Source organism: Bombus flavifrons, chromosome 14 (genome assembly GCF_040668555.2).
Source record: "Bombus flavifrons isolate JBK064 chromosome 14, iyBomFlav1_principal, whole genome shotgun sequence".
In the NCBI taxonomy this organism is placed as follows: Eukaryota; Metazoa; Arthropoda; class Insecta; order Hymenoptera; family Apidae; genus Bombus; species Bombus flavifrons.
In genome coordinates, this window is record NC_138455.1 from 11,624,339 (window position 1) to 11,647,360 (window position 23,022).

Below are 23,022 nucleotides of genomic sequence, written 5' to 3' on the forward strand. Positions count from 1 at the left end.
CGCGGGATGATCGTTTGTCCTTCCCACGCTCCTAGAGCGCTTTATCGTGTGAAAGAAAGAATAGCAAAGTAGAAGTAAGAAAGGCGACGCATGCGAATTTTAATACAGCTTTCCTCTGCTTGTCGATTCCAAATTGGAAGAGATAACGATGAAATTAACGAACGTAATGGCAGCCTGTCGTACCTTCCGTGTCGAGATACGAGGTGTATCTCGACCGAAGGGGAAACGACGTTTGCTGGTCTCGCCCGGACTCGACGAACTTGAACTTGGGAAAAAAGCGTTTGCTTTACCTTGGAGGTGTTCAGCCTTGTGGTAACCGAGAGAAAGATAGAGCGAGCGAAACACGGAGACAAAGGAGGGATGCGAGTGACCAGATCGAGCGAGTGAGAGGCATAGGAAAAGGATCGATCAAAACGAAATGTAACGATCGGAGAAGAAACAGAAACGCGACTAATCGAACAATTTTTTTATCCAGACCAAATAGGATGTGCGGATTAGATCTGTGATGAAGTCTGATATAAAAGTAGACTATTTAAATGAGGCTGAGAGAGAGAAAGAGAGAGAGAGAGAGAGAGAGAGAGGCAAACAGAGACTAGGTAAAAAATGATGAAAAACTAGATGAAAGTAGTTGCAGATAGATCGTGTGGGAAGCAGAACGACCCGCGTAATCACTGAGCCGGCTTTGTAACCTTGTTGTGCGTTCCAACCGGACAAGCACGTAGTCGAGAGGGTTATACAATTGCTCGGTCTGGTTGCTTACGTAATTTCGTGATACTCGTAGAAGTGTCCGCCCTGTGCTTCTCTTTCGATCAAGGTCATCGAAATCGATCGATCCATTTGTTGCGAGTGATAGCTACCAAACGCGAGCAGTTTGAAAATACGATACAGGATGAGGAACGCGTCGCGTCGCACCGCCCGCGCCCGCGCCGTAACGAGCGAGGGAGCGCGTGAAAACGGCCGATGTTTCGCGCCCGGCATTCCAATGCGACCGCAACCAACAAAATTGATACGAAGGTGACTACACCAAGGAGGTCGGAACTTTCGCAAGCCCCGCATCCACCGTCCTTTTCGTAAGTCCACCACCCCATCAGCGCCGGACATTGGTATAAAGCGAGGACGCTTCGACGATTCTGCACTCATCGCTCAACAGCCGAAACAAACACACAAGCTCAACAATGATCAAGACAGCGGTAAGTGGTCTAATCGCGATCGAGATGATCTAAACTTTGTTTAAATCCTAATATATATATGTATATAGAAAGAAAATCAAAAATGTTATTTTCAAATCTATTGCTTTCCACAGTGCATCGTTCTCTTCGTAGCAGCCGTGGCGTCTGCTGGAATTCTCCACGCCCCTTTGGTCGCTTCTCCAGCGGCGATTGCTGCTGTTCCAGCACCGATCGTAACTGCTAGGAGCAGTCAAGTCGTAGCTAGGAACTACAATACATTCGCTGCCGCACCACTGGCATACACCGCCGCCGTACCTGCAGCCGTGCACGCGGCCATACCAGCAGCACCCGCACCGATTACCCTCGCTGCCGCCGCACCTGCTGCACCATTGCCATACGCTGCACTCGCCTACACCGCTCATCTATGATTTCACCCCTGATACTCCGATCGCCTGTCCAAATCTCTATTTTTAAGTTTTTCTTTTTCATGGAATAAATTGCAACTTAAAACGAAAACAAACGATCGTTCTTTTGTACTTGCATCTACCTCGAATATTCAACCTCTGCTATAACATTTCCATCGTATGCTGTAACGCAATCCTTTCGCACACCGTTCGACAAAGCAATCGATCACGGTTGTCCTCCGACACCCTACGCTTTGTTACCGTATCCTTTTATAGGACTATCTAGTAGAAAGGAATCGAATCTAATTAAAACTGTGACACGTCAATGAACGACGAAACGATTCTTTCTTATGGATCATTACAGTAGCAATTGATAGGTAGGAATTAATGAACGAATCGATTGAGAGATGAATGATAATAGGAATTATATAGGAAAATACAAGTTTGCTTGTTTACGATCTATTCGTAATCCCTACGGTCCGTGCAACTCCTGTCGAAACAATTGCATACGTCGTGCCATTGTTCCAAGTAGCCAGAGATGGTACAAAGGATGCTGCGTTGCATGAGTCAGATCATTATCGCTGTAATTACTGACCCTCTGTAAATTGCATTACGGTGTTATCAAAATAAATTCATTATACGGATGTAACCTAAAGGAAGACGCGTTTCTTTTATCTTTCCACCGTATGAGAAGTTTTTAAAAATATACAAACTTTGCTGCATCGAACGATCGATCGTCGGCCCATTATCGAACATCTTTAAAGAAAAAGTTCACGCGTTATTTCCCCAAATATTTTTCTTACAATTGTTTCCTAAAGCCAAAACGTATCGATGAAAAGTAGGACATCCGTGCAGGGTCAAGAGTGAAGTTCGATACGGTATTCCGTATCGATAAATCAAGGGAAAGTTACGAGGAGCAAGTTGATGAACAAATCCACGTTTCCAGTCGGAAATTCGAGTCACGTTCGACGAACGATCTTCGAAACTTGCGATGTCCCAATCGTCGTAGACGCAGTACGTACGGCCGCGTTTCGTATTTGGAACGAGCATGAGCCGCACCCAATGTATATCACTGGTTGAAACTGAACTGCAAACGACATCGATGCCTTCGTTATTGTTGCGTCAATTTTAACTTCGCGAATATCCCGAATAGCCGCGATAAGCGGCATTTAAAGGGCGGTTCATCTCTAGTCTCACTTCGTGTTGCTACGACGTAAACCAGAATGGACAAAGAATATGATGGAAATTGAATGAAGAAACGACGGTACTTTGAAGCTTGAGTATCAAGTTGTCGATCCTTTTCGTTCTTAAGATTCGTTTCGCAGAGTAAGTAATAAACAAAGAAGAAAATAACTTTTTAATAATTCTGATTCACGCGACAGTAACACGTTCGTCAAAGGTATATCCAAGAATTATTGGCCAACTGGAACATGCGATATCTCGTCGATCGTTTCAGGAAATACAAATTCCAGAAAAACGTGTTTAAAAGTTGCACGTCGCATCGTACAAGCTATGCACTCTCACCTTTGAATTTTACAAATTCCAGAACATAGTTTCAGTAGACGAATCTCTACTCTCAGAGAATGCAAGATAATTCTTTTTCTTTTGACTTCTGAACCTAGATACCTCGTTAAGGAAAATAAAGGACTTCGTTAGCTTGCAAAATCTGTCTATGAGAGCTGAATAGCAAACGCGCATCTTGCAACGAAGCAACTCATCCTACAATGGTCGTTGTTGTTGGCAAGCGAAAATTTCCAACATTTTTCATCGTTTCACCCTAACGTTCATTCCCTTCGACGATTTACGATATGCGACTGTGTTCGTGTACCATACCGTCCATCGTCCTATGGTATACGACTGTGGCAAAGGAAAAATGTTACGGACAAAGGGCGTTCGAAGGCAACGTATATCCGCGGTGAACGACACCGAGCAGCCGCGTGGAGCAGCGCGATCAGGAACCACGAGGATAATGCTTAAAAAAGTTAGAGAAAAAAAAGAAGGTTAGATTGGGCCATAGAGACAGTTGCCGTATAACAGCAGGCGTGGCCTAAAACGAGCAAAGTTAATCCGATATGCAGAAGCGTGTTCCTGTCGTATGGTACCGCGAACCGGTGTTGCGAACATGTTCGTAGTGGGAGTATATTACCGGACGAAACAGAGTATAAAAGAGCTCTAGCTAATCCATATGACAGTACAGTTGTCTGTTGTTATCCACTCGATACACTTTCGAGACCTCAACAAGTAAAAATGTTCGCCATGAAATTCTTGGTAAGTTGATCGAGAAGCAAGTTGTAATCGCTTCTTGTGGACGAGTCCAATCGAGAGAATAAATCGGGGGAACGAGCAAGTTTTGATAATAGAAGTTCCCTGTTCCACGCTTCTTCTCGGTAGTTTGGATTCTCCTCCGGTTCTCCTGTAGTTTTCATACGAATAAGAATCATAATAATCGATCTGTTTGCTCTTTTCGTAAAATAGCGTCTTGCGTCTATTATTACAAACAAATTGGTTATATTTTTTTCAAGTCAAAAAGGCGCGCTTCCTTTACCAAAGAACAGGGTTATGGCTCGATTAATTACGAGATTAAAGATAAGACAAGGTTTCTACTTTTAAAAGTAGAAATACGCGTGACGATAGATTCAAATTCTTGACATGTTTGCGCCTTTGATATCATGTTCAACCGTGGTTCGATCCGTCGATGATCGAGTTTCGTAATTGATATATTCGTAGAAACAAAGATAAGCGATAAAAAGGTTCAACCGCGATAAGCGAGCGCGAGAGGAAAGCTCAAACGATAAACCGAAACTAATCTGTTAATTTTTGTCAAAGGTTCTGTTCGCCGGTTTGGTCGCTGCCTGTTCGGCCGGTTTGTTGCCAGCGGCGGTACCTGCAGCAGTGCCAGCAGCGATCGCGGCACCGGTTCCAGCAGCTTTGACGGTCGGAACCTACGCGACCAGCTACAACGCGCACGCGGTTAATCACGCGGTCGCTGCACCGTACATCGCCAGCCCTGTGATCGCCCACGCCGCCGCTGCTCCGCTCGCGTATTCCAGCTTCCCTGCCGCGACCCTCATCGCTGGCAGACGCTGAAAATCGTAGCGAAACCGCGTCACCGTTCGAGGACAGTGTAGCCAGAGAGAGAGAGACATCCGGTTACGTTCCAACGCAATGGCCATACCAACCGTGAAACAACTGATTAACCTTCGATACTACCATCCCCACTACAGCAACAAGATCCTGGACCTCGGTGAATGTCATTGATCTGCAATTACAAATGGATGCCGACGACGTTTCAGGATGTTTCCGTTTTCGGTTTTCACTCCTCTCCTTCTTTTATTACTCTCGATCGACAGACCTTTCGCTCGCTTTTTCATTTTGCAAAAAAAACAATAAAAAGATTTTTCTCCCTTTGAAAACTTCGTCTTTGCCTATTTTATCCCAGCACCACATATATATGTTTCTTCCTTTCTGTATTATTTCTTTCGTATTTCTGTATCTTGGGCTCTTGGAGAGAAAGAGGAACAAGTTTATTGTATTTCGATAGTATCGAGAAGGCAGAGGGAGAGAGATAGATGAATATGAAGTTGACGAGACAAACGATAGACGATAGACGACGAAAAATCCAAGGCAACCGCGAAACAAACGACAACTCGTTGATTGCTTTATGCTTTTTCGTGTTCCTACGTATCCCCGTGACGAACTCGTGGCTTCGCAGCGATTTCTCAATAATTTTGTAAAATATAGAACTTATAAAAGGGTAGAGGTAAGAGAAAAGCGGATAGAAACGATCAGTGGCGAACGAAGATTGGGTACGAAGATCGTAGAGGAAGAAGAATAGAGAAATGCGTGAAATCGCTCATCTCCAAGCTGGCCAATGCGGCAATCAGATAGGGGCTAAGGTATTTCTCACGAATTTAATTCGTTAAAGATCAAACGCTGAAGTAACGGTGAAAATTGCGTGTACACGATATTATCGAGAAATGTGAAAAGGTTGGAAGTCCGAATTTTGCAATTTTTTATTGTTTTTCGTGAATTTTTATTGTGCGTATTCGTTTCGTATCACGTTCATATTGGTCTTTTGTGAAATCTATTATTTTTTATAGTTTTCATCAGACACATTAGTTTTAGATAACGTTTAATTATCATAACGTGCTTCAAATATCATTTCGAGCCGATACAATAAATCAAAGTGCTTCTTTATGGCTTTGACCAAGAATTGAACGAATCGAAATATTTTAAAATATCTTTTTATGGTCGTAATTCGCGACAGTCGAGCTTCTATATTCCCAAGCTCATCCGATACTTATTGTTTGATAGTTTTGGGAAGTGATCTCCGACGAGCATGGTATCGACCCAACGGGCACTTATCACGGTGATTCCGATCTCCAGCTAGAACGTATAAACGTTTATTACAACGAAGCGTCAGGTGGAAAGTATGTTCCTAGGGCGATCCTGGTCGACCTAGAGCCCGGTACCATGGACGCAGTGCGCTCTGGACCGTTCGGTCAGATATTTCGACCGGACAATTTTGTTTTTGGACAGAGCGGCGCCGGCAATAATTGGGCTAAAGGGCACTATACCGAAGGAGCGGAACTCGTCGATTCCGTTCTCGACGTTGTACGAAAAGAAGCTGAAAGCTGCGATTGTCTTCAAGGGTTTCAGTTAACGCATTCTCTTGGCGGTGGAACAGGCGCTGGGATGGGCACATTGCTTATTTCGAAGATTCGCGAGGAATACCCGGACAGAATTATGATGACGTTTAGCGTGGTACCCTCTCCAAAGGTATTCTTTCTCTTTAATCGTTTCTGTTTGAAGCACGGTGGAATATTTAACGCAATGATTGATCGAAAGTCGAGTGCATAGAAAAATTTTATTCGCTCTCTAAATAAACACAAAAAAAAAATAAAATTCTCTAAAAGGTGTTTTGTTTTATGAGCCCGTTTTATAGAACGGCATGTATCATGGCATTTGAGTTTGCTCGTAAACAAAAATGTTGCTTATTTACAAATGGGTTTTTTGAACTTTGAACTTTGCGCAACTTTTTAAACGAAACACTTCATGACCTGTTGCAAAGAATCGGAAAAATAGATCTCGTGTATTTGCAGGTATCAGACACCGTGGTGGAGCCTTATAACTGCACTCTATCCGTGCATCAGTTGGTTGAAAATACAGACGAATCTTACTGTATCGACAACGAAGCCCTCTATGATATTTGTTTCCGTACTTTAAAGTTAACAACACCAACCTACGGCGATTTGAATCACCTGGTGAGCGCGACGCTTAGCGGAGTAACCACGTGTTTAAGATTCCCTGGACAGCTAAACGCTGATTTGCGTAAACTCGCTGTAAATATGGTACCTTTCCCCCGATTGCATTTCTTTATTCCTGGCTTCGCGCCTTTAACGTCCAGGTATAGTATCGCGTAACTATTTGCTAGCGCTAGTTGCTCGAGAGAAATGAAAGAGTTTGTCACATCGTGTCCGTTCTGAGACAGAGGTTCGCAGCAGTACAGAGCTCTCACGGTACCAGAACTCACGCAACAAATGTTCGACGCAAAAAATATGATGGCAGCGTGCGATCCTCGTCATGGTCGTTACTTGACAGTCGCAGCTGTTTTTCGAGGGAGAATGTCGATGAAGGAAGTGGACGAACAAATGCTCAATATCCAGAATAAAAACAGCAGTTACTTCGTCGAGTGGATTCCCAGTAACGTCAAGACCGCTGTCTGCGATATTCCTCCTCGTGGATTAAAAATGTCGGCGACTTTCATTGGAAACTCGACGGCCATTCAGGTATACTTGATGGGAACGATACAGCGCAGTTTGTAAGTTACAGTTTTGAGGGAAGAGGCCCGTTAATGTGGCCACACCCAGGGCCATATATGTTCTTTGGATGCAATTTACGTCTTGAATCGCACAAGTTATTTACCGATTAATATTCTGCGTAATATCTTTCATTAAAATTATATGCTATTAAAATCCTGTCTCTCCTTGGTTGTTAAAAAAATATGCGACGCACACCTTCGTTCATAATTTTACTACGTAGCATTAATCCAGATTATCGGGAAAATGATTAATCGGTTCGTGCAAGATAACAACTCGGAATATGAGAACAAATTTTGTTAAAATTCCATCACGATCCTTTGATTTAAATCTTAGTCTTGAAACTGGCTTACACTCTTTGTTTGCCCCGAAATATCTCAATTGCAATCGTCGACGCTCTCCCCGCTGATATTACGACCGTGCTGTATCGTATCCACCTTCGATAAATCAACTTATCGAGTACGTAGAATCGTACTCGATAAGTCGATTCGAACTCGAACGAAAGAGACAACAATTATCATCACGAATCTCCTGTTTTTAATTTTATTTTCTAAATGCGAATTTAGGAGTTGTTCAAAAGAGTATCGGAACAGTTTACGGCGATGTTCAGGCGGAAAGCTTTCCTGCATTGGTACACAGGAGAGGGTATGGATGAAATGGAATTCACCGAAGCTGAGAGCAATATGAACGATTTGGTTTCCGAGTACCAGCAATATCAAGAAGCCACCGCCGAGGAAGAGGGAGAGTTTGACGAAGAAGAAGAGGGCGAGGGTGAACACCCGTGAGCTTGAATTATCTTTACAAAAGTATATATACATATATAACGAGTTTCGTTTCTTATAAAAAAAATACGCATGTATCACACGAACTGGTATTGCGATTAAAATAGATTTTCTCCTTACACGTTCTCAACTCTTCCATCACACTCTTTCCCTAACAACTCGTCTATCCTCTAACAATAAGACAGCGTATTGTATCTTTAAAAAACACATCAACTACGTTCCTTTAATATACTGTGTAAAACCAACCACAATACGATTTTTTCTTGGCAAGTTGAAGATCACAAGTGAAAAACGCGATACGTTATATTTCTTGTCCTTTTATAGAAGAACAATTTTACAACTCAATATCGCGATCGATCGGTTTCGATCGTATTTAATTTTAGGATTAAATACTTTCGTCTTTCTACTACTTTCTTGAATATTTAAAAAATATTTGCAGGGCCAAATACCATTAGATTTTATCCAATCGTCGAAACTTTTATTTGAAAAAAAGACAGCATCTCGTATAAGGCTAGCCCAGTATCGTCGAACCTATCAAATGATTCTTTCTTCGATTATTTTATATCAAAATATTTATTAACCATCAATTATTACGTCATAACGTGTAGTCTTTCCCGTGCGATATTCGATTGTTCTCAACAATTTCGGTAATCAATCGGCTAACGATGTAGTAACCATCGATAAACCTCGTTTCCCTTGATCCGTTTAGCGGAAAGTTTCCCATGCATTTATGCACGGCTGTATGTCCTCTGTCTCGTAATAAATGCCGCTGATGCATAAGTGGTGAAAGCATACGACGTCGAAGCCTCAACGATCGACCATGAATCATCGAGCGTCCCGCGAGAGAATGAAACGATAGCATTGTCAACGGTATTGTTATACTCGAGGTGGTTCGCGGTTCTTTCACGGGTTATGACGTTCTACATTCGATCGGTCGAGGTCCCTCCGAGATTACTACATTCGCGGTTGGCGAGGCACGAACAGACAACGTCGCGTTCAAGACCTCGCTTTGCAAGTTATTTATCGTGTCTATACATCTTTTCGGTTCTTTCGTCCGCAATTTCTTCCTCTCGACTCTCGTGTTACAACCCGTTCCAATTTTATCCCTTAAACCCCGTCCGAGTTGCTTAAATTACCTGCAATCGCTCGGGAAAGTATTCGTACGCATTGTAGAAACCTTTTAAGAATATGTTATTCGCGGATTTTCAAATATTTCACCGACATTAAACTCGTCCGTCGTAATCGAGTTAGTGAAATTTGAAACAATCGTGAAAATAATACGCGAAAGTTACAAAATATCTACTTAGAAAATATTTTCAAAATGTTAATTTTATAAGAGAAAATGTCACGGAACTGTATAATTACCCAGAACGGTAGTTTCGTTAGTTTTCAGAACCTATTTCTGTCTCTTGCTCTTAGTAATCCAGTCCAGTCATAACGCGATCTCATATAATACGTCGTTTTTTTATGCACGTAACTGCTATGTTATACAGGTGATAATTTGCCAGCAAAATCGTATCAGTCATGAATCTAATATGTAACCGTAAGTATTTGTATCGAACATGTGATGACAAACACAGGTTACGAGCGTGCAAATATAACCAAAGCAGATGAAAATAGACTGTTACTATCGATTCTTGGAAATTTGTTTGTCGAGGTGACCAGGATTTGACCTAACGCGCTGTAACTTCAGAATCTATATGGAACGATAGACGATAGTCGTAACGAACACGTACTTATCGCAATTTCAGACGACGATAAACGTCAAAAGCGGTGCAATGGTGGATCACCGGCTTATTTCGATCAAACGATAACCAAGAAACAAAGTCGCCAAAGTACGATACTCGCGCGAAACGCGACATTATCCGCGATCGCTATAAACCTCGAGTGATTCGAACCTCGAGGACGGCGGTCACTTTTATAGCGAAGCATCCCCCATCTGCAAGAACTGGTTAACTTTTAACGACGCCAGTCGAGAGTCTCGAAAATCCTGTCTGGTGCCGTAATCCGAAAGTCTTTGCACGATATCTGTCGGGAGGCCAAGGCCTTCCGGATTTGGGCGTTGCTAGGCTCACGGCTATCGGCGATCTCGTATCGGACCATTTCTTATACCGATTCGACCTCCGACGATCGACCGTTCTCTACACCAACCAAAACCTAATGGACGAGCGCGGTCGGCGAAGGTCGAAACAAGTATCAAAGATGAAAAAAAGCGTAAGCTCGTGGAGGACGAACTTTGTCGGATGGCGTTCACCAGAGTAAAGAGACGTTTACGAAACGCGACCTTGATACGAAATACGCGGTCGACGGGCAGTCGTTGACAAATGAGAAAGATTGATGAGAGCGAAGGAGAGGGAGAGAGAGAGAGAAAAAGAGAGGAAAAGGAAGGAAAGATTTAGATGAGGTGAACTGGTTCCGGGAAGAAGCAAACGCCAGCCGAATTACGAGAACACATGCATGGATTTTGTGGAATCGAGCTGGTCGTTCGGTTTCGCAAACGATGTCACAACATCACCGCTTCTTTTGTCTCTAGCCTGGTGTAAGAGGCCTTCTAAACGACGCGACGCACGTCGGCCTGCGTCGCGACGCGTTTCGGTAGCTGGCGGAGTGGGCGTTAAAACACGGCTTACCAATTGTTACATAATCGCATTGCTGTTCGAAGTAAACACGCCTGTATAACGTAATCGGCATCGGCGTTAACTTCGATCGGTGCAAGTGGGTTACGTTAGTGTGGAAATAGAGACCGGATTACGGGATGGGATTCGCGTATATTAATTAGCGAACGGTCGGTTAACTAACTGAAATTATCTCGAAATACGAAGGGTGTTTGCTCGTTATAGATATGGACGATGGATCCTATAATCGGCCGATACAGTCACTGCTTTTCGTACAGGGTGAACTCGTTCGAATCTGTTCGATTCGAACTTGGACATAGGTGCATGCGATACGCTCATCGAGCAAACGATAAGGAAGAGAAGGTGTCGATCGGCATAGGGTAGATGATGGTATTCGTCGATAACGAAAAAACGCGAAAAAAGTACGGGGTCTTTGGAGTACGTTGCACGCGGATCCAGATCAGGATCCTCAGTCCTTGACAGTGTTCTCCCCACATGGAGTGCGAGCCGAAACGAAAGGACCCTGAATACGTCTAGTAACGAAGGTAGTGGGAAGAGTGGTAGGATAATCTCGTTCAGGACTAGTCGAATCGGCTGGAGTGGGTATTGTGTGCAAGTGCATGATCGAAACACCCGTTCTTGGTGGGAGAGGTCAACTTGGAGGAATAAAAGGGCAGCAACTCGACTTGTCAAGCATCATTCTGCTCTCAGCGATCTCAGCTGTTATAGCACGAAGCTTCTCCGAGTCTCTCGATCGAGCAACGACACAACTACCTTCGCAACCATGTACAAATTCGTCACTCTTTTCGCTCTCTTCGCCTGTGCCTTGGCCGCTCCAGCACCGGAACCTGCACCAGGTTTCCTGGCTGCACCAGCGATTCATCCTGCGCCGCTCGTCGCCGCCGCACCACTCGCTGTCGCCCACACAGTGCCTGTCGCCACCAGCTACGCCAACACCTACAAAGTCTCCGTCAAGAGCCCGGTAGTCGCCGCATCTCCTTACTACGCTGCTCCCGTGGCCACCGCCGCCGTCGTCAAGACTGCCGCACCCATCGTCGCTGCTGCACCAGCCGCAACCGTCCTCGCTCACGCTCCGGTCGTCGCCGCATACTGAACCACGCTATACCACGATCAAACAACGGGTCCACATCTCCAGCCGCTCTAGTCGACCGTGCTCTCTCCGATCACGTCGATAACGAGATCGTTCCATCCGGCATCGGACATGACTCGAAGATCGACGCTGTCGGCTAATTATCGTCAATAAATTTTTGCTAATTTTCAATTTAAACACTCGTGTCTCTTTCTTTCCTTTATCGCTGTTTCGTCAAATGACTCGTCTCCTAGTTCCTACTAGTAGCTCGTATTCTTCTCTGTTTTATACAGCTACTTTCGTGAAACTGTTCTTTTCGTCGCGTTTAACCACGATCCATTTTCCACGATCTGTTCCACGAGTTCGACATTGGATTTAAAAATCGTTGCAATCGACAAATTTATTTCGCAATTTGATAAAGATTTTAGAATAAGTTAAGAATTATAATGAATTCGAATAACTAAACGGAAAGTATAGGAGGAACGGAGTGTCGTCGATATGTGAAAAATTTGCTTGGCCTCGAGTTTAAGGACGAGCAAAGTACCCAGATCGACCTGCGAACCGGTTACAATCACAAACTCGATTTTTGTCGTCCAAACGGGCACGCCCTTATCCCTTCTTCGCCTAAGGCGATCGTTACAATGTTTTACGTGAAAATTTATATCTGTATTGTTCTTCTTCTCCAAGAATTTCAATAAAATGATTAAAAGGATACATCTTGTTACCTTGTTATCCTGTTTGTTAAAAACACGCTGTTTAATTAACAAACCTGATATAGAAGCAACAAATTCAATGCATCGATTTGTATTATCAAACGGATAATAGTGGAAGAGAATTTTCATGGCATCTCGACGACCATGTATTACATCACAGGGGCTTTCGCCCGCTTGTGTCAACCAATCCGATATACAACTGGTGTGCTCGCTGTGATATAAACATGACGATATTCATTATCCCCGAGCTTGCGTTCCGACTATTATTCCTTGACAATGTTATTCTTCCTTCATCGCTCTTTGTGCAAGATTTCTTTGGTGCAAAATTAGACGATACGCGAGTCACGTCACCGTTCGATTTTAACGTGCTAATCTGTATACATAAATTAAATATCCTAACAAAAAGTTTTACGTCATTTCGACGACTGTATTTCGATTTCGATGGATTTCATTCTTATATATATCTTTGAAATTCTGTTCGAAAATATGCGAGAAGATAGTTTTGCTTATTCGATGAACCGCCGGGTATCGAGCTAGTAGTGGAAAAGAACGTTCCCTAAGATTTTTCATGCAGGTTCAAGGTGAAGCCACGTTACAGAATAAGTCCCGCCCCTAAAGTCGTAGCGGAATGCAAAGATGCGTAGGGACTTGCGTTCCCTACTCGCGGACAGGGACGGGTTTCCTTTTTACAGCACCTCCAAGATCTCTATAAGTACGAGAGGTTCGAGTCGATTCTCGACCAGAAATAAAGCAGCATCTCGAAGCGTGTGTACAGAAAGCTAGGACTCGTCATGTTTAAATTCGTGAGTAAAGCTTTCCGAGCTTCGTAATATTAATATTTTCTAAAAAAAAAAAACCGACCGAATCATAACTGTGTTAGTCTATCGGAAAAGAATCATCTCCCGTCTTTATAGATTATTCTAGCTGTCGCGGTCGCCGCGGCTAACGCCGCTCCAACATCTCCAACGACGGCCAAACAGGAAACTTCCGCCGACTCTATCCCCCTACCAACCCCTACACCGGCTCCAGCACCGGCTCTAGCACCGGCTCTAGCTTCGTCACCTTCGGCATTGGCTACAGCAAGGTCTCCCGCATCTGCAAAGGCTCTCACCACGATAACCGAGATAAAAACACCAGCCTCGACAACGAAACTATCGCATCTGGTAGCACCTCTAGCGACCTCCGTAGCTGCGGCCCCCATTCTCTCGCCTCTACAGGTCTGTAAGACTCCATGTTCGACCGAGCAGCTAATAAGCCGTTCGTTTCGAGTATCTCTCACACGCTCAAGATAACTTTGATTTCTTTCCAGGTGTCCGCGTACGCTTACGCGTTGCCAGCACTGGCGCCACTCGAACTAGCAGCAGCACCTTCCACTTACTCGATCGAACAGCACGGATATCGCATTATCTACTGACGTCGTGAATCGTGAATCATCGTCCGTTCTGGGATTCAGGCGGTAACGCATCCCCTAACGTACCAACATGCAGAAAACGGCTTCCCTTCTCACCAGTCATCTCCTCTCCATGTATCGTGCATCGATAAATTCACTCGAATCACGTAACATTAATTCGTTTCAAATATACATCAGTTCATAAAATCGAAACTTTGTCCGAGTATCTGTACCCTTCCTTCGCTTCCTTAAACGTGAATCGAAATCGAAAGTGAAAATAGAAGCCGCTTTCACTGCGTCAACGAAACTCTTTCCACCGCGACACGAAGACGATGCACAAGGAATGACAATACGCTCTGACCGTCATACGTAATCCATAATTCGTAATCTTTACTCGCTTATTACCGGCTGCTCTCGGTGTAAATAAGTTACGATAATCGGAACGTTCCCTCGATTCGTTGGTTTTCTCAGAAACTTTCGCAGAGAACATAATTCAATGGCGATTTCACTGCAGTCGACGGCACGCGTAAAACCCAGAGGGTTACGACAGAGGGTGGAAAATCCGGATTGCGTAACTGAACACAGCTCGATGCTGCACAGTGCCGTATCCGTGCCCGACGTTTCACCGTTGCTCGCAAACGAATCTGGCTTTGACTTTACCTATCGTTGAAAAGAGGAGAATTCTAACGAAACAATCTTTTTCATCGATCGACATTTATCAAATCGATGACGGGACTTGGGTAAAGCAAGGAACGCTTTCTCCCGGATCTTGAAAGCGCGATATGGAACAACCTGCTACGAAAATGGTCGTTGTGGAGGCGTACGAACGCAACTATGGGCTTGAAAAATTTTAGCATCACAGACGTATTAAAAAGTCGAAGCATCAAAACGTGGAACGCTCTGCAGCTGGACCAATGGTTCGTTTACTTTCCCATCGTCGCGAAATAGAAGAGAAACCATCGACTTTCTTATAACCGCAACGTATTCCGTGCTTTTTCACCAAATCGTAACACGCGTTGGGTTTATAAACTAAAACTCGAATCAAATTCTGTCATTTGATAGTAGGACCTTTCGACGTCGTAACAGTGTGAGCGCAATCATTTATCGTCTTCCTTCGACGATTAACTAAAATCAAACACCTCGAATCACGGTTTAATTCGTTTTTCAAGCATCGAAAAACGTATAATTGTTTGCTATATCTGGATAATTAACCGAATAGAAGCATGCTTAGCTGTAAGGTCGGCTTGTTTTTAAAGAAGAAGGTGCGGTGGTCAACATTACGCAAGTCTATTAACGAAAATCCCAAGTTACTCAATGTGCTTGCCTAGATTTGTACGCAACTATGCTGCCTGCCTCGCGTCATCCGTGTCTCGACCCCGATCGATCGATAAATTTGCATCTACGCATCCTATCGTTATTCTTTTCCTTCATTATCGATTCAATTCTCATCGACGCAGATTCCAGATATATCGACGTCATTCCCACAGGATCATAGTCGTATAATATCAAAAAGATTACAAGCAGGAAATATCACGGAATACGCGATTCCGATTTCTATTCATCGATATTTCCTTTAATAGAAGATCCATTTAGAACGTAATTATAACTTGGAAATTAAACAGTAAGAGAACGAACGTTCTATGACTACTGTCGTACCGTGTGGCGCGAATTTCGTTCGAGCGTTGGTTGCAAGAGTACAATATAATTCGAGGAACCTATCCGAAACGGATGTCCGGCTGCTATGAGTCACGAGTATACCCCACCGTAACTTCTTTTACTTGGGTCTCAGCATCTCCGAAAGGGACGTCTATATAAGATACGAATGGCATCGCTGAACGCGCAGAGTAACCTCGTTCATGGAGAAAGCGTTTGGTTAGAGAGCAAAACTCGACGCATCGCAGACATTCCCTGTCGGACTACCGGTTACAAAGATCTTCGATTAGTTACAATAAGTTTAAATCGCAACAAACACGATAACGTCTAAGGTAAGAAGTTTAAACAGGTTTCTTCTTTTCTTGTTTCTTCAAATTTTTATAGCCTCCACTTTCTCTATTTCTTTCATTTTCTCTTATACCCGAGTTCTATAAAATTCAATGTACTTTCATCCAACTTAATAATACTCTCGACTTCTCGATCAATTTTTTCCACATTCTATTCAATATTCGATGGACGAGAAGCAAATTGTTTACATCGAGCAAGTATTACGTAACAACTTTCACCGCGGTCGAAATTTTCGAAAGAGCGCCCACTTGAAAGACACATGCTAATATAGATGTATAAGAGTATCGCGCAAAGACCAGTTTAGCGACTTTCTCCCAACATCCTCTCGCTTTCGTTGGTCGGTTTGTCGGTCGACCGTCACTATTGTTTGAGTCTTTCGTACGACTCACCGGCATCTCGCTCTTTCCGTGGCACTTTCTTCTATTTCAATCGCCGTCTAATTATCACGATCAACAAGCCCGAATACTTTTCCTAGAAACTCGAGGTAAGTGACTAGATACGACTTTAATATCGATCGATATTAAATTAACCCTTTCGCGTTTTGTGTTACGAGAAACAAAATTGCCCTCAAGTTTTCGCGCATTAGATCTTTCTTACAGAATCAGCTCAAAAAGTGTGTAATCATCGAAGAACAATTTTTTTGGCAGACTTAAAAAAATAAAGCTTACAGTGTCGATGATAGTTTTATTATTAATAAGTAATAATAAAAAGGAACAATTCTTCTCACAAACTGAAACAAATTAGGGATAGACAAAGTACACTTTCGACACGAAGCGATTCTCCAATTCAAACACTCTCTGCAATTGCGCTTGAACGTGAATCAATAGTGATTTTCCATCGATTTCCTCCCTCAGAATGATGCTGCGGTTCGTTTGGTTACTCGGGATAGTGATGCATACTTTTGCAACGCAAGTACCAGTGAACAACCCTGAATGGTCATGGCAAACGGAAGACGCGATATCGACCAGTGAATCCAAGAATCAAGGCACAGGACAGACTCAAGATAAAAGAGCTATCCTAGATGCAAACGCAAATATAGAAATCATCGATCCACCTACCGAGCAGCGATCGGTAAATAGCAAAATTAAGATCATCGTAACGAATCTTACTTGCAGCGAAATTTTGTTAATTTAAAATTTTGTTAATACAGCCAAAGTTTCTTAATTTTTTCAAGTAACGAACCAATTATTTCTATCACAGGTGGAATCGGTGGTCGATGAAATTCTTGTCTCTAATCGACAGGGTCGCAATATCGAAGGTTTCGATCAACTGTACGCAGACCCAGAGGTGAAGAACGCCCTTCAATTGGGAAATGAGACGATCGCTCGGACGTACATCAGGGACAAGTTGTGTTCTCTCGGCTTAATGAACGTGAGTGCAAAGTAGAATGATCGATTCGATATCTTTTAGTTACTTTATCACGTATATCTAAAGCAAAAAAGAAATACAAAAATCGCGAAAAGAAAGTCACGTGCGATCTATTTGCCTTCATAAGACGTTCTCTTCGATAAAAAGTACAGGATGGATGAATAAAATTCTAATATCTCGCAGTGTGAAAACGTTGAGGGACGTCGCCCGTATTATTCCCCTCATCGCGGAATATATCCTCAAGATATAATCTACGCCCAACCCGTGACCATCAAACCCGTTGGAAGACCTCTACCAGCCATTCCAGTAAAACGACCATACAGTCCAGCAACGAGACCAGGACCACCACCGTCATCCAGTTTCATTTCCTCTGGACCGCCACCGGAAGTGATCTACGGAGTCGGCGGGGCTCCACATCCCCCATCATTCGGACCTTCACCCAGTCTAATCGGTTCTTATCCTGCGTTCAAAAAACCTGGCCTTTCGTCATTCTCCTCGAAACCGGTCTACGAAGCAGGATCACTAAACGAAGGTTTCGACTTCGAGAGCAACGGTCAGTTCATCGACAAGAAACAAATAGCGTTGAGACCATCTATCGGTTCTGACGCGGTTCAACAACACGTCCACCATCATTACCACCACTCTGATGGCGCCGCTGGCGCAACAATAGCTGGTGGACCAACATTTGGCGCGAGTCCGATTAGCCAAGGTGCCGCATCTCTCAGTTACGGGTCCAGTTATGGAAATATAGGAACGACTTACGATATTCCTAACTCTGGAGTTCTTGGTGGTAATTTCCAAGATCTGGACGACTATAAAAAGGCATTCAAAGTGAAAGGATCGAGTAACGATGCAAATGTATTCGGTTCTTCGTCGGCGAGTAGCTACGCGGACAAGTATCCCATCTATGAAAAACCAACGCGAGACTTCACCTACGGTAAAGCAGAAGGCTACAAACCTGGCAAATACTTCACTGCGGCCAATTACGTTTCTTCCAACGCCGTTCATTCCTCCTCTAACGATTATATCGCTGCTGGATCAACTAACAGCTTCAATTATGGAAATAGTAACAGTAATGACTTTAGAAATGACTTCTCCTCGGGATATTCTGGAGACTGCGTTTGTGTTCCGTACGACCAATGTCCGAGCGAGCACGCAGGACGTAAGGACGACTTGTTCCTACCCATTGATCCCCGTAATTTGAACAAGAATATCGAAGCTGAGGCAACAGCAACGGCAGAAAAGAACGCGAACGAAACATCTACGATCGTGCAGATAGCGAAGAATGGCGAAGTCGATTCGAACGCTTTCCAAATTTCTGCTGAAGAGGAACAACCAAAGCAGGCGCAAGAGAACGTAAGGAACAAGAGGGAGGCACCTAGTGACGAAAGCATCGAAGGCAGAAAGAAGTCGAGCGGAGAAGGGGTAAGGGTGTTCTCGAATCTCGTTATTTTTTCTACATCGTAAGTACACTGCAACTCATAGGTATAAAAACCACCTAAAATTTATAAACAATTTCAGTTTTTATTAAATTAATGAGTCTTAGCGTCTATAAGTGCGTTAATGATTCAGATACTAATCAGATCTTGTCGAGTGTTATCTTGAAAATTTGAAGGTGGATTTATAGTTATGAAAAACAGTGTCATAGAAATAGTCGCGTTATAATCGTACGTATTGTCGTCGTCGTTTCGTTTCGAATAGAACAGATCCCGAGTTTTTATCGTCGCAATTTCGAACGAAATCAACTATCAAAAATATTAGAAATATGAAAATACGGAAACTCGGTCTCTATTCGCATGACTGTTCGACTCTCTGGTTGCAGAGACTCGATGCTAGCGATCTGGACTCTTCGAAATTAAACCTCAAGCCGACCTGGGGGATCAGTTTCGGTCTGCCGCAAACCGGTGGCCCTTACCCGATTAATCCTTACGGTGGTAATGTCCTGGTAAATCCGTACACAGGGTACGGTTCCGCCGATCAAGGCATAAATTTAGGCCTGGTTTCCGTGAATCCTCTGCTAGCTGTACAATTCACCAAAGACGAGTACGGCGAGAAAGTGGTAAAACCGTTTGTAAATTTTCACGTAACGCCTAATCGAAATATCGTGCAGAAACTCGGTCATCTGCTCTCTCACAAGAAGCAAACGCTGTTCGAAAATTACGGGCCCAACTATGCGCCGCATTACTATCCTTCCAAGCCTATCGAGCTTCACGAGAAACCGTATTACGTAAAACCTCACTATCCTTCCCATCATTACGCGGGTCACCATGAACCTCACTATAGCCACGAATATTCCGATTACTATCGAGACGGCGATGACGATTACGATTATGATTACGACGACTATTATCGTAGTAACGCGCGTAGCAATGGTAAAACGGACGCTGTTGATGCGAATGGACGAACGGTTCCGAAAGAAAGAACCGCTGGGAAAGTTTCGTTTCCAAACAGAAGAAAGCGTGACGTAGAATCAACGCGTGATTTCCAATTACCAGAAGATATAACGCAGGTAAGTATCGGCGTGTACTGATTCCAGTCGAATGCTAATAACGATGGAGAAAGAACTGTGCGTACTGTGTACGTGCAATCGCCACCTTAATTTAAGTACAATTGAATTGCGATTAACCCATTACACGCACAATGCACGTTGATTGTTAATCGTCGTTCTTTCTAAAGTTCGGCATTTCACTGTGAATGAAAACCTAAGTGAGTACCGTAGACTTAAGGAAAGATCGTCGAAAAATAGTAACTTTGATGGAGAAAAAATTAGTATACCAATGGGTTGACTCTCAATTGGTGTGGCGGAGATCGGATATTTTCAAACGAAAATCATGATTTCTCGACAGAGACAATATCTAAGCATCAGTTCCTCTCGAGCTTGCGGCCCTGGCTACGTTTGTTGTTCACAAAGACAACCGTCAAGGAAGCCACGACCAGGTCAATGTGGAGTCAGATATACTCAGGGAATAAATGGAAGAATCAAGACACCCTCTTACGTTGATGGTGACTCTGAATTCGGTGAGAAACTAACGTCTATTTCGTTGCCCTTTCGATCCTTCTACATTCGAGAATGGCATGAAAAAAGCATGCTAACTCCGTTTCTGTCGATTTCCCGATTTTTATGCCGTTTGACTCGACGTTTCTTCGTTTGTCGCGCGAAACCAATAATAGAATTTAATCCGTTTCGATAGGTGAATATCCTTGGCAAGTGGCAATACTAAAAAAAGATCCAACGGAAAGCGTGTACGTATGTGGTGGTACTCTTGTTTCTCCTCGACACATTCTCACAGCAGCGCATTGCGTAAAAACCTATGCAGCACGAGATCTTCGCGTTCGACTAGGAGAATGGGACGTAAACCACGACGTTGAATTCTATCCTTACATAGAACGTGATGTTGCCAATGTCCACGTACATCCCGAATTCTATGCTGGTACTCTTTACAATGACATCGCGATATTGAGGATCGATCACGATGTAGATTTTCAGAAGAATCCACACATTAGTCCTGCTTGTTTGCCGGACAAACGTGACGATTTCACCAGAAGCAGGTAGGTACTTGCTAGCGATAATTTATTAATTACGTATAAAATAAGTAAAAATTCAACTTCATTCGGTTAGTAATTATCAAGATTACATTTGATATTTGGCAGTTCATTTAATCAAACGCTAGCTGTAATTCCGAAATAAAAATGTAAAATCTGTTCTACGTTCGTGGTGCTTCAGAGTACAAGAAACGTATCTTATTTTATACTATAAAGAAAGATAGGTATAAAACCTTCGACAATTAGGACAATTAGTTGAATTTACAAATTCAGAAATATCTCTGTTTATAACCGGCCACTGTATTATAATTTCCCCCTTTCTCAAATGCATCTCTACGATTTCTTTTCACTAAATTATCGTGATGAAACAGGTGCTGGACAACCGGTTGGGGCAAAGACGCTTTTGGCGATTTCGGAAAATACCAAAATATCTTGAAAGAAGTCGACGTGCCTGTGGTGAGCAACCCGGTCTGCGAACAGCAAATGCGACGAACGAGATTAGGTCCAAGTTTTAACTTGCATTCTGGATTTATTTGCGCTGGTGGAGAAGAAGGAAAAGATGCTTGCAAAGGTGATGGTGGTGGACCAATGGTTTGTGAACGGAATGGTCGTTGGCAATTGGCAGGGATCGTGTCGTGGGGAATTGGCTGTGGACAACCTGGCGTTCCTGGAGTATATGCTCGGGTTTCCTATTATCTCGATTGGATTCAACAAATCATCAATCGTTATTAATACATCACGATAGAAATCATTCGCTACCTCGACGCTATGATTATTTATATCGCTTAATTCGATTTTCGTTTTATTTCATTTTCATTTACGCTCTAGATCCCAATAATAATACGACATCGTTGTTCATCGATTATAACACAGAGATTCGAGGATTTTATGATATATAATATTTATAATGTATTATAAGAATGCGTAGATTGTTAAGTAAATTAATTTTAATTATTCTTTTGTATTGATTAATAATCTTGCGTCAGATGTAATAATATTCATTCTTCTCGTTGAACGTGATTCGAAGTACATTCGGATCGTTTAGTACTGCATTTTATTTGCAATTTCTTTATTACGCAACTCTAATAAATACTATGTAATCATATTTAACGCTTTATCATACTACTCCATACTACTTCACATTCCTACAACTCATTCCATTAAACAAGCAAACATTTAAAATAAATTGTAACAATACGTCGTGCTGCACTGAAAAATTCAAGAAAAATTGCGAAAACAAATCTTTTTATATGTATTGATTTCATCAACTTCAGTAATAAAATTGAATATAATTCCTAAACTTACCGCTACGTGGTGTAACATTGACCGATGGAACACAGAGACAGAAACCTAACCTCATCTCTGTGAAGGAGAAATTAGTCAAAACAATTATGGTGATAAAATATATTGGTCGGACACATACCTTTAAGGGCAAACCACTATGGGAAATATTAGGAAATTTGAAGAACCATGGCGTAGGTAGAATCGTAATACGAAGTGCTCAACAAAGATATCCTGAAGCATCTTACATGAGGATATTGAAAGTTGTTGGCTTACCAGATACTTCAAAACATATACATGTACATTTTTTTTTTTATTATTATATTTGTCAATGTAATGATATAGACAGATTATTGAAAGTAGACTTGCATCGTTTAGGACCCACGGAAAGTGATGGTATTGGTGGAAAAAGTTTTCAGAGGTCAAAAATGTCCTACGCTAGTACAGATGGATGGAGCAACCTATAAACCAGATTATGTGTTGATTCCCAAGGATCAAGAGGCAGAATATACAAACAAAACTAAAGTACCGCAGCTAAGACTCATGCCACAAACAACTGACCTTCCACCTCTTTTGAAAAAGATATTAATGGAGAAACAAGAAAAAGATACTCCTGATTTAAAACTAAAAATTGTATATAGTACTTTAGGCATTAAAAGTTATAGAGTTGCTGAAGAAAATGAAACTCCTACGGTTGAAATAAAAATGGGATTAGGAAACCCAGTAAGTCCTAGTTTATACAACAATATTAAGCAGGAGGATGCATCATGAATATGATTCAATATGTGCATTGTATCTTGTAATTTAATAATAAAGATTAAGTATTCTTTAATTGGAATTTCTCCAT

General features: G+C 42.6%; 6 protein-coding genes across 7 annotated transcripts; all 6 read left to right on the top strand.

Moving 5' to 3' along the window:
* Positions 1–1,175: 1,175 nt before the first annotated feature.
* LOC138187137 (angiomotin) lies at positions 1,176–1,597 on the top strand. Its single transcript, XM_069127619.1, has 2 exons — positions 1,176–1,190; positions 1,304–1,597. The coding sequence occupies exons 1-2, from the start codon at positions 1,176–1,178 to the stop codon at positions 1,595–1,597; spliced, it is 309 nt and encodes a 102-aa protein (XP_068983720.1).
* A 3,815-nt stretch (positions 1,598–5,412) lies between these two features.
* Positions 5,413–8,470, top strand: LOC138186934 (tubulin beta chain). The gene is made up of 5 exons (XM_069127264.1): positions 5,413–5,469; positions 5,888–6,352; positions 6,676–6,980; positions 7,065–7,362; positions 7,959–8,470. Exons 1-5 carry the CDS (start codon positions 5,413–5,415, stop codon positions 8,175–8,177), a joined length of 1,344 nt encoding a protein of 447 aa, XP_068983365.1. The 3' UTR covers positions 8,178–8,470.
* A 956-nt stretch (positions 8,471–9,426) lies between these two features.
* On the top strand, positions 9,427–11,905 carry LOC138186938 (cuticle protein 38-like). Its single transcript, XM_069127268.1, has one exon. It carries the CDS (start codon positions 11,574–11,576, stop codon positions 11,901–11,903), a length of 330 nt encoding a protein of 109 aa, XP_068983369.1. The 5' UTR covers positions 9,427–11,573; the 3' UTR covers positions 11,904–11,905.
* Positions 11,906–13,304: 1,399 nt separating this feature from the next.
* LOC138186937 (cyclin-dependent kinase inhibitor 1C) lies at positions 13,305–15,905 on the top strand. The gene is made up of 4 exons (XM_069127267.1): positions 13,305–13,395; positions 13,507–13,809; positions 13,902–14,048; positions 15,772–15,905. Exons 1-3 carry the CDS (start codon positions 13,384–13,386, stop codon positions 14,004–14,006), a joined length of 420 nt encoding a protein of 139 aa, XP_068983368.1. The 5' UTR covers positions 13,305–13,383; the 3' UTR covers positions 14,007–14,048; positions 15,772–15,905.
* On the top strand, positions 15,834–22,157 carry LOC138186930 (uncharacterized). 2 transcript variants are annotated; one of them, XM_069127260.1, is made up of 8 exons: positions 15,834–15,967; positions 16,838–17,054; positions 17,184–17,354; positions 17,535–18,776; positions 19,174–19,860; positions 20,198–20,369; positions 20,543–20,900; positions 21,266–22,157. In XM_069127260.1, the coding sequence occupies exons 2-8, from the start codon at positions 16,839–16,841 to the stop codon at positions 21,624–21,626; spliced, it is 3,207 nt and encodes a 1,068-aa protein (XP_068983361.1). In that variant the 5' UTR covers positions 15,834–15,967; position 16,838; the 3' UTR covers positions 21,627–22,157. The 2 variants fall into 2 exon arrangements, with proteins under 2 accessions (XP_068983361.1, XP_068983360.1); XM_069127259.1 differs by lacking the exon at positions 19,174–19,860.
* A 48-nt stretch (positions 22,158–22,205) lies between these two features.
* Positions 22,206–23,013, top strand: mRpS34 (mitochondrial ribosomal protein S34). The gene is made up of 2 exons (XM_069127265.1): positions 22,206–22,474; positions 22,554–23,013. The coding sequence occupies exons 1-2, from the start codon at positions 22,286–22,288 to the stop codon at positions 22,944–22,946; spliced, it is 582 nt and encodes a 193-aa protein (XP_068983366.1). The 5' UTR covers positions 22,206–22,285; the 3' UTR covers positions 22,947–23,013.
* Positions 23,014–23,022: the final 9 nt, after the last annotated feature.

Bases quoted from the DNA above. Each gene is read 5' to 3' on its own strand.
- LOC138186937 (XM_069127267.1), top strand. The intron at 13,810-13,901 runs GTCTGTAAGACT...ATTTCTTTCCAG, and splicing joins CCATTCTCTCGCCTCTACAG to GTGTCCGCGTACGCTTACGC.
- mRpS34 (XM_069127265.1), top strand. From the start codon at position 22,286: ATGGTGATAAAATATATTGGTCGGACACATACCTTTAAGGGCAAACCA. The intron at 22,475-22,553 runs GTACATTTTTTT...TGCATCGTTTAG, and splicing joins ATACTTCAAAACATATACAT to GACCCACGGAAAGTGATGGT.
- LOC138186938 (XM_069127268.1), top strand. From the start codon at position 11,574: ATGTACAAATTCGTCACTCTTTTCGCTCTCTTCGCCTGTGCCTTGGCC.
- LOC138186930 (XM_069127260.1), top strand. From the start codon at position 16,839: ATGATGCTGCGGTTCGTTTGGTTACTCGGGATAGTGATGCATACTTTT. The intron at 19,861-20,197 runs GTAAGTATCGGC...ATTTCTCGACAG, and splicing joins TACCAGAAGATATAACGCAG to AGACAATATCTAAGCATCAG. The intron at 20,370-20,542 runs GTGAGAAACTAA...CCGTTTCGATAG, and splicing joins TGATGGTGACTCTGAATTCG to GTGAATATCCTTGGCAAGTG.
- LOC138186934 (XM_069127264.1), top strand. From the start codon at position 5,413: ATGCGTGAAATCGCTCATCTCCAAGCTGGCCAATGCGGCAATCAGATA. The intron at 5,470-5,887 runs GTATTTCTCACG...ATTGTTTGATAG, and splicing joins GCAATCAGATAGGGGCTAAG to TTTTGGGAAGTGATCTCCGA. The intron at 6,353-6,675 runs GTATTCTTTCTC...GTGTATTTGCAG, and splicing joins GCGTGGTACCCTCTCCAAAG to GTATCAGACACCGTGGTGGA.